The sequence below is a fragment of the Melanerpes formicivorus genome, unplaced genomic scaffold (genome assembly GCF_026170545.1).
Source record: "Melanerpes formicivorus ecotype bairdi unplaced genomic scaffold, bMelFor1.0.p_v2 SCAF_25, whole genome shotgun sequence".
Taxonomy (NCBI): domain Eukaryota; kingdom Metazoa; phylum Chordata; class Aves; order Piciformes; family Picidae; genus Melanerpes; species Melanerpes formicivorus.
This window is the reverse complement of record NW_027142377.1, coordinates 2,669,773-2,681,968: the sequence shown is the minus strand read 5'-3', so window position 1 is coordinate 2,681,968 and position 12,196 is coordinate 2,669,773. Positions and strand designations below refer to the sequence as shown.

General features: G+C 42.7%; 1 protein-coding gene across 2 annotated transcripts in view; it reads right to left on the bottom strand.

Annotated features, from left to right (window-relative positions):
- The window catches only part of MEIS1 (Meis homeobox 1), a 134,229-nt gene that overhangs the window by 26,252 nt on the left and 95,781 nt on the right, over nt 1-12,196 (bottom strand). For both annotated transcript variants that reach the window (XM_068153076.1, XM_068153075.1), the window contains exon 9: nt 4,396-4,472. In XM_068153076.1, the coding sequence (XP_068009177.1) occupies nt 4,396-4,472 (77 nt within the window). The remainder of the gene's footprint in view (nt 1-4,395; nt 4,473-12,196) is intronic.

Sequence of the window (12,196 nt, the reverse complement as noted above, 5' to 3'; positions counted from 1 at the left end):
CTTCTCCCTTCTCCCTTCTCCCTTCTCCCTTCTCCCTTCTCCCTTCTCCCTTCTCCCTTCTCCCTTCTCCCTTCTCCCTTCTCCCTTCTCCCTTCTCCCTTCTCCCTTCTCCCTTCTCCCTTCTCCCTTCTCCCTTCTCCCTTCTCCCTTCTCCCTTCTCCCTTCTCCCTTCTCCCTTCTCCCTTCTCCCTTCTCCCTTCTCCCTTCTCATTTCATTGCTCTGGTGAGGATACTAACCCTGCTTCCGTTTGACCTTGGCTGCATTGTTTTGGTGAAGTCTAACAGCTACTTTTTCTCTGCTGCTTTCTCACTTTTGGACAGGAGTTGGGGGGACAGAAGGACAGCTTCCCTGGTCTTCTTGACCAGAGGGGTTCTTGTGCTGCTTATTAATTGTAAATATCTTTAAACATTGTAAATACTGCATATTTTGTACATACTCCTTGCATTTCATTGTAGATTGTAGTTTTGCTTGTAAATACAGCTTTCATTTGCTTCCAACTAAGCTGGTCTGGCAAAGTTAATGTTGGGGGGGAATCTCAACCCACCACAGCAGCCCATACGTGAAAAGCACCATTTTACCCTTCCAGCAGCCAACTGAAGTATGCAAGTAGCACGTACTGGAAAGGCATTCAAAATATGACCCCCCCCCCAAAAAAAAAAAAAGAAAGAAAGAAAAAAAAATTGTTCAAATGCTTTCAATCTGCAGAAAACAAATGCTCTCTTCACTGACTGCTCTGTGGCAAACTTCTAATTCCATCCAGAAAATTCAGCATTCCCCAGTCTGGGCTAACGACCATGCTACCAGACATGAGTTTATGTTTTTCATGCACATTTCATGTATTCCCACATGCTGTGTTGCTGCCAATAATTTATGACTGATCTGCACCCAGCCTGCCCTTCAGCATTTTATTTAATCTCTGCAACAGTGATTTACAATGACTCATCATTAATACAAAAAATGTACATGTGTGTTAACAAGTTTGGAAGAATCTAAGGAGGAAGGCAAAATTTTTTTGCAAGTCGTGGCTGAATGACTTATGAGCCTGCTGAAGAAAGGCAAAGCTAACCAGAAACAATACTCTAGCTCTTCCCTCCAGCAAATAATCTAGGCAAGAAGAGTTTCTTCTCCTGCATGCTGCCTTAGAAGAAAAGGAATTCAGCATAAAGTTGGGAGAAGGTTGCCCCATATCCCTCAGAATTTGGGAGGGGATGGGCAGCTCATTGTTCACCCCCATGGCTGGATGTTTCCAGGGGACGCACATGTGTGTGCAACCTGCATGCTCCACTCACAGCCTCACAGCCTCTTCATTCCTTAGCATCCATTACAAAATGCAAGGGATGAATTAGCATATTATTAGCATACTTTGGCATCTCTGCCCACCACTTGTGATTTAAGAAAGCCCCGACTGTCTCTATAGTGTTAAATCTTCATGGGCCTGGGGAGGGATGGGGAATTGTCTCAATAATTTATACAATTGTAACACCACAGCAGAATTACCAAGCTAGCTCAAGCAGAGGAAGCCTGCCCTACATCCACAAGACTTCAGTTATAATGTATTTTGACCTAGTTTTTTTCTTTTCTTTTTTTTTTTTTTCCTCCCTTCCTTGCACATAAGGAACTTATAAAAACACATCTGACACAAAGCCAAAGTGAAAAAAAGAAAAACTCCTCAAATCTGAGGCGACATGGATACTGAAAAACACCCTGGAAAGTCACTTGGGAGAAATTCCACCAGCTTTAGTTCAAAGCATCCCATGTTCATCATCTCCAAAAATTTCTTTGATGGCTCATCCTAAAAATTGACACATTGGCTCACGCCAAAACCTAAGCTCCCAGACCCCTCCAAAGCACCACATGCTTGTTCCACCCCATCATTAAACAGGACCCCCTGAGGAACACACACAACTTCTCATCTGGACAAAGCACCTTGCCTTGAACTGAAGGACAATGTGCCTTATGAGGAGAGACTGTCAGCCCTGGGACATTTTAGTCTGGAGAAGAGGAAGACTGAGAAGGGATTTAATAAATGTTTATAAATATCTGAAGGCTGAGTGTCAAGGGGGAAGGGACAGGCTATTCTCCAATGCACCCTGTGATAGGACAAGGGGTAACGGATATAAACTACAGCACAGGAGGTTTCACCTCAACATGAGGAGGAACTTTGCTGTGAGGGTCACAGAGCACTGGAACAGGCTACCCAGAGAGGTTGTGGAGTCTCCTTTGCTGGAGACTTTCCAGCCCTGTCTGGATGCATTCCTGTGTGACCTGTGCTGGATTCTATGGTTCTGCTCTGGCAGGGGGGTTGGACTTGATGATCTCCAACCCCTAACATCCTATGATCCTATGACAGCCATACAAATTGAGGGATAGCCTGAAGGTTGTAGGACACAAAGCTGAAGCCAACACCAGTTCTTCCCGGCTGAGCCAAACTACAGCAGGTTGTGTTTCCTCACAACAGGTTATTTGACGTTTAGTGGCTTTTATTCCTTCATTTTAAAGTAAATACTTTGGAAGCACACTTCACACACACTAAGTATTTGGTATTTCCCTTTATTCAGTGTCTTAAAGGGCTTCAAAAAAATGATCTCCTGGAGCTGCTGTGGGGGTCACAGAAATTGATAACCCTTACAAGCTATCCCTATGTGAGCCTGCCTGCGTCTCCCAGATAGTGCACTTTGTAAATTAATCCTCCAAAGGCAAATATATTGTAAGTAGCTTGTTATCTCTAAAGTACTAAATTGAAGAATACATGGGATTATATTGACAGAAATTACATTTTCTGTAATGGGGTTTAATATATCTGAAATCTCTCCCATAGGCTCCTACTCCCTCTAAGAGAGAAGGGTTTGTTAATGTAGGTGCAATGGACATCAAGACCAAATTTATTCACTAAAATGGATTAGGGCATGTAATCAGAGCTTCTGTAATATTAATCTCTGACACTTATTGAACGGGGCGGGGGGGAGGAATAAAATACTTTTGTCTGCAAACTGGCATTGCTCCCTCCCTTTTCCCCAGCAGGCTCGCCGCTTGCCTTGGCCATTTTCTGGGTATTACTTCAAAGAGGATAAGGTTTCCCATCATAAACACTTATCTAAAAATATTAGGACAATTAATTAGCTACACTTAGTTTTACAAGGTATTAGATTGCAATACACTTCAAATAGGACACTTGTTCTGGGATAGAGGAAGAAACCTGCATTCTGATGCAGTAACAAAGGGTAATAAATCAACCCTTTTTTTAAAGGGTTTGATAGTGTGTTTTTATCCTTTAATCACCAGTAATTTTCACTAGTTGCCTTCAGTGTGTCCCAGGTAGTCAGCAATCCAAAAGCCACAGCAGTGACAGCACAGACCCTGATTTCCTTCAAACAAATCACTACAACAACAGATCAGGGGCTCCAGCACCCCTTAGCTGGAATAAATAAGTAAAATTGCTCCACACTGTACTTCAGCAGACACAGGCCACACTATCCTCCAAGTTTATTCAAACTTTTCAAAAATGGCACTTCTAACCAAATCAGTAAAGATATGAAAGGATGTCAGTCAAAAAAGAAAAACCTCACTATCCACATGAAAATAAAAAAGTCACAACGGCATCCCAAAATACCAATACGCTCTCCAGAAATGTGGCCAACTGCCCCTTTTTTATCCACCCAACATCTTAACCTCTTCCAAGACCAAAGTTCTCAACATGGATGTGGCTTCCTATTGAAGATGCACCCTGAACCAAAAGGAGGACTGGTACCCAAATGCAAAGATACTGAAATACAATACAGAATACAGGATTAAACAGGTTGGAAAAGACCTTCGAGATCATCAAGTTCAACCTATCACCATCTAATCAGCTAAACCATGGCACTAAGTGCCTCATCCAGTCCCTTTTTAAACATCTCCAGGGATGGTGACTCCACCACCTCCCTGGGCAGCTCAATGGCCAATCTCTCTTTCTGGGAAGAATTTCTTCCTATCATCCAGCCTAAACCTCCCCTGGTGCAGCTTGAGACTGCATCCTCTTGTTCTGTCACAAGTTGCCTGGGAGAAGACACTGACCACCACCTGGCTACAACCACCCTTCAGGTAGTTGCAGATAGCAATAAGGTCTCCCCTGGGCCTCCTCTTGTCCAGGCTAAACAACCTCAGCCACTCCTCATAGGGCTTGTGCTCCAGACCCCTCACCAGCTTAGAGTGCTCTTCTCTGAACATGTTTGAACAACTCAACATCTCTTAAACCGAGGGGCCCACTCACCCAGCGATATTTCTTTTGCATCAATAAACTGCTGTGGAAAGGTGGAGGGGAAGAGCAGAGAAGGGCAAGGTGTGTCCTCAAAAATGCCAAGCATTACCCAGAGGGTGCCAACAGCCATATAGAAACACTGAGGAAAATTACTTACCAATTGTTCACTTGAAGTATAGTGAGCCCCGTGTCTTGTGCCAACTGCTTTTTCTGTTCTTCTGAAGGGTAAGGGTGCTGCAAGACACCAAAAGAAATGAATAGATTTAAACCAATGCTTTATTTATTTTCCTTTCTTCTTATTTGGTCTACTTTTTTAAGTAAAAAAAAAAAGAAACAAAACCAACAAGAACAACAAACTGCACCAAAGAGCACAGAAGTGTGACATCTATCATTGAGAGGTGAAAACGCTGAGGTGTGTCACTCTTTTATAATTATTAATGGGCTACTACATCACTTAATTAATGGCAGTAAAAGACAAGCCAATTATAAAGATTAGTGAAGTGGAGAAATAACTGCTTAGGATACTGGCAGTACCTTGATACTCAAGAAGGATGTTTGTTGCATTAGCTGAAAGTTTCTGCACTTGTCTCCAATGACCGATTAGAGTCAAATCACTTTCCTCCCCCACCCTTTATCCCCCCTGTATTTCACAGAACAAAATATGCTATAAAGCACTTCTCTGTAAAACTAAACCACGCTGATGTTTTCTGAGACAGTGAAGGCAAATCTTGCCAGCACACTCAAAATAATTTGCAAATAAGATCAGCATCCTGAACATAAACAAACGCCTGGGTTTTGAGCGCAGGCCAGTGCAAGGTCAATGATCAGCACATTTTTGTCTGACATTAACATAGCTGTGCTGCACTAATCCTAAGAGACAGAAAATAAATACTGGTTTAATTGAAGATAATGTTAAAATTCAATCATAAGTTAAGTTTCTTGTGAGAACTTGATTGCTTTCTCAGAAAATTCACTTCTGCATGAATGCAGATGGCTTAATAAATTGACAGCAGAAAAAACCTCACATCCCACTTTGAAATTAGGAAATATCATTTCTGTCCTTCCCCTCCATGTAAAAATGCCACCACCCCAAAACAAAAGACCAAATATTGCATATTCTTTAGGAAGAAGTTCTTCACCATGAGGGTGGTGAGACACTAGAACAGGTTGCTCAGGGAGGTGGTAGAAGCCTCATCCCTGGAAGTTTTTCAGGCCAGACTGGATGTGGCTGTGAGCAACATGATCTAGTGTGAATGGTCCCTGCCCATGGCAGGAAGGTTGGAACTAGATGATCCTTGAGGTCCCTTCCAACCCTAAGAATTCTATGATTCAATGACTCTGTGAAATGCAACAATTCCCTGGAAAAAACATTTCAAGAAAGTGGCTGAGCTCCTCACCTGGACACCCAAGTCTCAGTACATATTAGATTGAGACCTAGCCTGCTGCAAGGTACTTCATAACATTTCAATAAAGAAAATTTGATAAAACTGGTCCAACATCCCATGTTGGTTGTCACAAAGTATTTGCTGTTATCCACCCCTGAAGGTGTTCAAGAAACATGTGGACATGGCACTTTGGGACATGATTTAATAGAAGCGGTGGTCTTAGGTTGAGGGTTGGACTCAGTGATCCTCAAGGTCTTTTCCAACCAAAACAATTCTGTCATTCTATGATCCATACCTCCCTTATTTCCCTCCCCCCACCCAAACCTTCCCCTGTTCTTTGGATATATTTGGCAGTATAACATTACACAAGATGTAAACTGAAACCCTGTAAAGCCTAAGAATTTAAAACCTCATAAAATTCCACAATCTTATTGGTATTGTAACTACTTAGCAGATTTTTATATATTCTTGTAAACAGCATAATCTGACATCTAATGGCTAACATCTAATCTTACACGCCAGCATCACCTCACTTCAACAAACAGGAATTCCTATTGTGCAACTTCCCTTTGCCCAACGTGTCCCTTTCAAAGACCACCACGGTGACCATCACCTCCAAATGCTACAAGTTTGGGTTTTTTTTTTCACCTCAAAACGGTGGGGAACTACCCATTCCTTTAAAAACATTGTTCCCTTGGCAGTGAGCCCACAGATAACCTGCACACTTGTAAACTACCCCTCCGGTATTTCCTGCATGTATGTGAAATAGCTCCAGAACTACCAAGTGGAAGACACAACGATGATTTGACTTCTTTTTTGTTTTTCTTATGGGTAATTTACATTTTATACATGCAAAAATACAGCAGGAATTTTATCATCTGCTTATAAGCACATTCATCTCCTATGGGGACAGGCTGCAAGAGCTGGCGTTGTAGGGCCTGGAAAAGAGAAGGCTCTGGGAAGACCTTAGAGCAGCCTGAAAGGGTCTACAAGAAAGCTGGGGGGGCAGGATTTCTTTTCTTACAAGGGCTTGCAGTGATAGGGTGAGAGGGAATGGATTGAAGATTGAGGAGGGTGGATTCAGACTGGAGATTCCAAAGAAATTCTTTACAGTGTGGGCGGTGAGCCACTAGAACAGGTTGCCCAGGGAGGCTGAGGATGTCCCATTCCTGGAGGTGGTCAATGCCAGGTTGGATAAGGCCTTGATCAACCTGGGCTAGTGGAAGGTGTCCCTGCCCATGGCAGGCAGGTTGGAATTAGATGATTTTGAAGGTCCTTTCACACCCAAACCACTCTATGATTCATCCACCACAGTGAGACTTGACTTAGGTCCACCTATCTGAACATAACATTTTTGCTTCCCTTCAAAAAAACCCCCACAAATCCAAACCAAACAACCATACAGAGATGATTTGTAACATTTTAATCTTCACAGCTTACTTCCCCTTTCATTACTTTGCTATCAAGTGAGGACAAAAGCATTACTCCTTTTTTTTCCCCCCTTATTTCACTTTGCCACCTTACATGAGATCTAATTTTAAGTAATTGAACAAACTGTGTCTAATTTCATGCAGCAAGCAATAATTACCAGGCAGCCTCTAGCTATTGGAATTGAGAACTCTGTCTCCATTAAGCAATTTCCAATTGTTCTGGACTTTCCCTCCCCCCCCAAGTAGACAAGACTGGATAAAATTAGCCATAAGAACAATACAGTCACTGTAAAAATAATTGCTTTAAAAGTCCCAACCCCCAAATTCCTCAAATTCTGATCTGTTTAAGGTCATCTGATTTTATTTGGGTTTTTTTTTCCCCCCTATCCTAGCATAGTATAAACTTTTAATTTCATGATAAATCTATAATTGCCATAATCACAGGACAGCCTGGGACTTTACATGGCTAATCCCTCTTAGCTAAAGCTTCACAATGCAGCAAGGCTTTTGAAGTATGATTTGGAGTGGTTTAAAATAATCTTAAAGGCTTGGCATCCTTCTTATATAAGCTTTCTGGGGATTGTTCTTTTGTAGGCTTAAATAAATAAATAAATAAATAAACAAACTAATAAAAATTACAAAGAAACCAGCATGCCACAGGCTAGGTTGCTATAAAAACATTCAAAGCCTTGTTGCATTCCCACCCACAGGGCTAGGGAGGTCTGTGCTACAGGCAAAAGCAGACAGAGAGAATGGGGGAAAACCCTGAGAACTACCATTTTATGCAGAAATTCAGTCAAAATTCAGTCTTTATTTCACCTGGTCAGGAATGGCAGGTGCCTTACAAAGCCTTCCTGATGGTTGTTTAAAAGGATAATTCACAAGATGTTTGCATGCATATATATGTATTAGAATAAGAATAAAGAATAAAGAATAAACCAAACCAGGTTGGAAGAGACCTTCAAGATCATCGTGTCCAACCCATCAACCAATCCAACCCACCCAAACAGCTAACCCATGGCACCAAGCACCCCATCAAGTCTCCTTCTGAACACCTTCAATGACGGCGACTCCACCACCTCCCCGGGCAACCCATTCCATAGCGCAATCACTCTTTCTGTATAGAACTTCTTCCTAATATCTAACCTGAACCTCCCCTGGCGCAGCCTGAGACTGTGTCCTCTTGTTCTGGTACTGGGTGCCTGGGAGAAGAGACCATCATCAGCCTGTCTACAACCTCCTTTCAGGTAGTTGTAGACAGCAATAAGGTCACCCCTGAGTCTCCTCTTCTCCAGGCTAAGCAGCCCCAGCTCCCTCAGCCTCTCCTCATAGGGCTTGTGTTCCAAACCCCTCACCAACTTTGTTGCTCTTCTCTGGACTCGTTCCAGCAAGTCAACATCCTTCCTAAACTGAGGGGCCCAGAACTGGACACAGTACTCGAGGTGTGGCCTAACCAGTGCAGTATACAGGGGCAGAATGACCTCCCTGCTCCTGCTGGCCACACTGTTCTTGATGCAGGCCAGGATGCCATTGGCCCTCTTGGCTGCCTGGGCACACTGCAGGCTCATGTTAAGCCTACCATCAACCAGTACATATATATATATATATATATATATATATATATATATATATATATACATACACACACACACATATTTGCATAGACATGTTGGCCATGGTGGTCTTAGGGTGGTCTTAGGGCCATGGTGGCTGGACTTGATGATCTTTGAGGTGTTTTCCCGCCAGAACAATCCTATGATTCTCTAAGTATTAAATCTGTGTGTACAAAATATGGACAAATAGAGAGAGAGAGATGCATGAATACATATTTTAGTAAAATGGTTTAGTTTTAGGTAGTCCTGCAAGGAGCTGGGAGTCAGACTTGATGATCCATATGAGTCCCTTCCAACCTGAGACATTCTATGATTCTGTGAAAAAATAATACTAAGTAGAATAAGATATGTTTCTATATATGTTAGGAAGATGGTTTCGTTTTGGTAGCCCTTGTAAGGAGCTGGGAATTGGACTTGATCATTCATAAGGGTGGTGAGACACTGTAACAGGTCACCCAGGGAGATGGTAGAAGCCCCCTCCTGGGAGGTTTTTAAGGCCAGGCTGGGTGTGGCTCTGAGCAACCTGCTGTAGTGTGAGGGGTCCCTGCCCATGGCAGAGGGGTTGAAACTGGATGACCCTTGAGGTCCTTTCCAACCCTAACAATTCTGTGCTCCTGTATTGTGAGTCCCTTCCAACTGGAAACAGACTATGAAAGTAGGAACAGTAATTAATAATAACAAGAAGAATTAGAATGGGAATAAGAATGGGAATAGGAATGAGAAAGAATAAGAATTTATTGTTGTTACTATTGTTTAGTAAAAAAGTTTAGTTTTAGGTAGTCCTGAGAGGAGCAGGAAGCTGAACTTGATGATAATCTCTACGGGTTCCTTCCAATTTGACACATTCTATGATTCTAAGAAATAGATTAGTATATAAATATAAAAATACATAAACAAAAAAGATCAATATTAACATATGTAAATATTTAAAATATTAAAATATATACATATATATATATGGAAGTGGGTGTCTAAAATCATCACAACACCTCCAGTGGCCAAGTCCATCTATCACTCTGGATCACTTTGGGATACCAAAGCCAATTGTACCGCTGCTCAACAAACAGTGACTTGAGACCTTTACTTTGTTGTGTACATTAGCTCCTACCATTATCTCTTAAAAGCTTAATTATTTGCAAACAATTGACCAAGATGGGACCTGAAGAAAAGAGACCCTGGACCACCGGGAGAGCTGCAATGCATTAGGAGAGCAAACAGAATTACCTTTAGGTCTTATAATCAGAACTAACGATTGGGACAGTATGCGGGGCAGCAGGAGAAGCTGTAAGGCTCTTGCTGGAGTGTTTTCCATTTGATCTGCATTAACACCTCCAGTGAAAGCCATAAAAGGTTGATTACAGATGGGAAGGCTGACCCTCCTTCCCAGAACCAGCCCAGCTTGTGTAGACTGCAAGGCTGCAGACAGGCTTTCTTACCAAGGCTGGAGGAAAAGGGCAAATCCTAGGAGGGTGTGGGGAAGAAAAAAGTAGGAAGTAGGAAGGGGGGTGGTGAGGAGAGAAAAAAGCCAAGAATGAAGCTGACAACAGCTAAGGACTCTGAATCTGGCTCTGGTATTTTCTGATCATGCCTGCTGCTGCCAGGGCACTAGAGAGTAGCATCCACTGAATAGTATGAGTCCTACCACTTTTCCCTTCCCATAAATCTCGTGCAGAAATGCGGACTGTTTGGCACCATTAATGTGTTTTTCAGGCTCTGTGGTATTACTTCTAATAATGACTTGGTACTGAAAGTGATTGCTTAATAACACCATCAAAGTCTGCATGCAAATGAAAATTATCCTGGGGGGATTTGCCCAGGGTAATATGAACAGTTAAGGAACATTTGAAAAAAGGTAAAAATAACTATGCAAAATATGAGTCAGAGCAGTAGTTTCTGCAGTAACAAAGAAATCAAAGTGACAGTGAGAGAAAAAATTAACTTTGCATCAGGATTCTCTTGTCACTCTTTTATGAATGGTATTTAGAGTGCAGCAGTCTTAATAAAAGCCCTTTTGCAGAGCAGCAGAGATAATTTTTAGCAAAACAAAACAGTAAGACTTCTTTTTGGCTTTTTTTTTCCTTTTTACCACCTTTGGCTACAGCCAGTGGGTAAAGTCTCCAGCAGATATCCATGGAAAGCATCCAAGTCTGCCTCTTAGTAACAGCCCTTGTCCAAACGTACTCCTTTCCTCAGATTTTCCACTCCAGGCTGCAAATGCTGGATGCCAGGACAAGTGATAGACTTTATCTTATCTGGAACCCAGTATCAGCAACACTCCCTCCCCTCTCTGCCTCGCCTGCCATGCCAGCGCATCATACTGGTGGCAGAAAAACATGAAAATAACCCTGCCCAGAGTTTGCTGCTGAGATAACAGGAGGCAAACCCACCCCTTCTCACCACCAGATTACTAATTCCTCGCGGCACCAAACTGCCTCAACACCAACAATGCCGAGCAGCCCGACCGCAGCATAAGCAATCCCCAAGCAGAAGGTTGCACCTTACATTAGAAGGCTGTTGTGGCAACCATCCAGTGTTGCCCTTATCGGTGGCAGTGCCGTCACTTGGCTGACCAAGCCAGGAGAACCATTTTGGAAGTCCTTGTATCCCCTCCCCGCAGCCCTCTACCTTCTCCAGAGCTCAGCACAATGTACTGAGGCAAGATGACCTTGAGCTAAACTCTTGGTAGGTGATGGAAAGGAAGTGCACACACCCTCTCTTCCCCACAAAAAAAAGACAAAAAGCCCCACAAACAAACAAATAAACCCCCCCAACAACAACAAAAAAAGCACCACACAAAACAACAAACAAATATGCCCCCGGGATTGTCTATTAACTGTTTTCCAGCCTCCAAATAAACAAAGAAAAAAAATACAGCATGACAATTTTCTTGCTTCTGAACAGTAACCCAGCCTACACCTAACTCAGCAACCAGAATGAAGCCCGAGGTTCAGCCCTCCAGTGATCAACCGCACATCAATTTAGTGCCAAACTCTAAATCCTTGCTTTACCCAAACTTCAGGATTAGTAAAGGCAACAAAGCAGCTGTTTGGGTCTCTCCCCTTTCCTTACCCCCTCCTAGTGTACATTTGAACTGTTTACATTAGTTACCAAGTTGATCTAGGAGACACTTTTATTATATTTTTTTTTTAATATCCATAATGCTTCCCCATTGTCTCTCAGCTTTATGAATTAGTTTTACTGTTGCAGTGAATGCTTTTTTTTTGTCCCCTGACTGCACATTATCAAAGGGACACTTTGTGCCTGCCATTTGCATCACAAAAGCGGGGCATGGTGTAGTCTAAGAACAGAGCTTGAATTTATAGCAGTCCAGTCCTGGATCCTCACACATGCCAGCCACCAAAAGAATAAGGGGGGGGGGGGGGGGGGTGGGGGGGGGCGCACTGCATTCGCAAAGGAGCCAAAAAACAGTTGGATCATTATCCGTAAAGTCACAAGATTGCAACCTGCTTTCTTCAGAGGCCACCGGCGCGTTTAGATCGAGCGGTAAAGAGAAGGTGTTGAATCCCCCT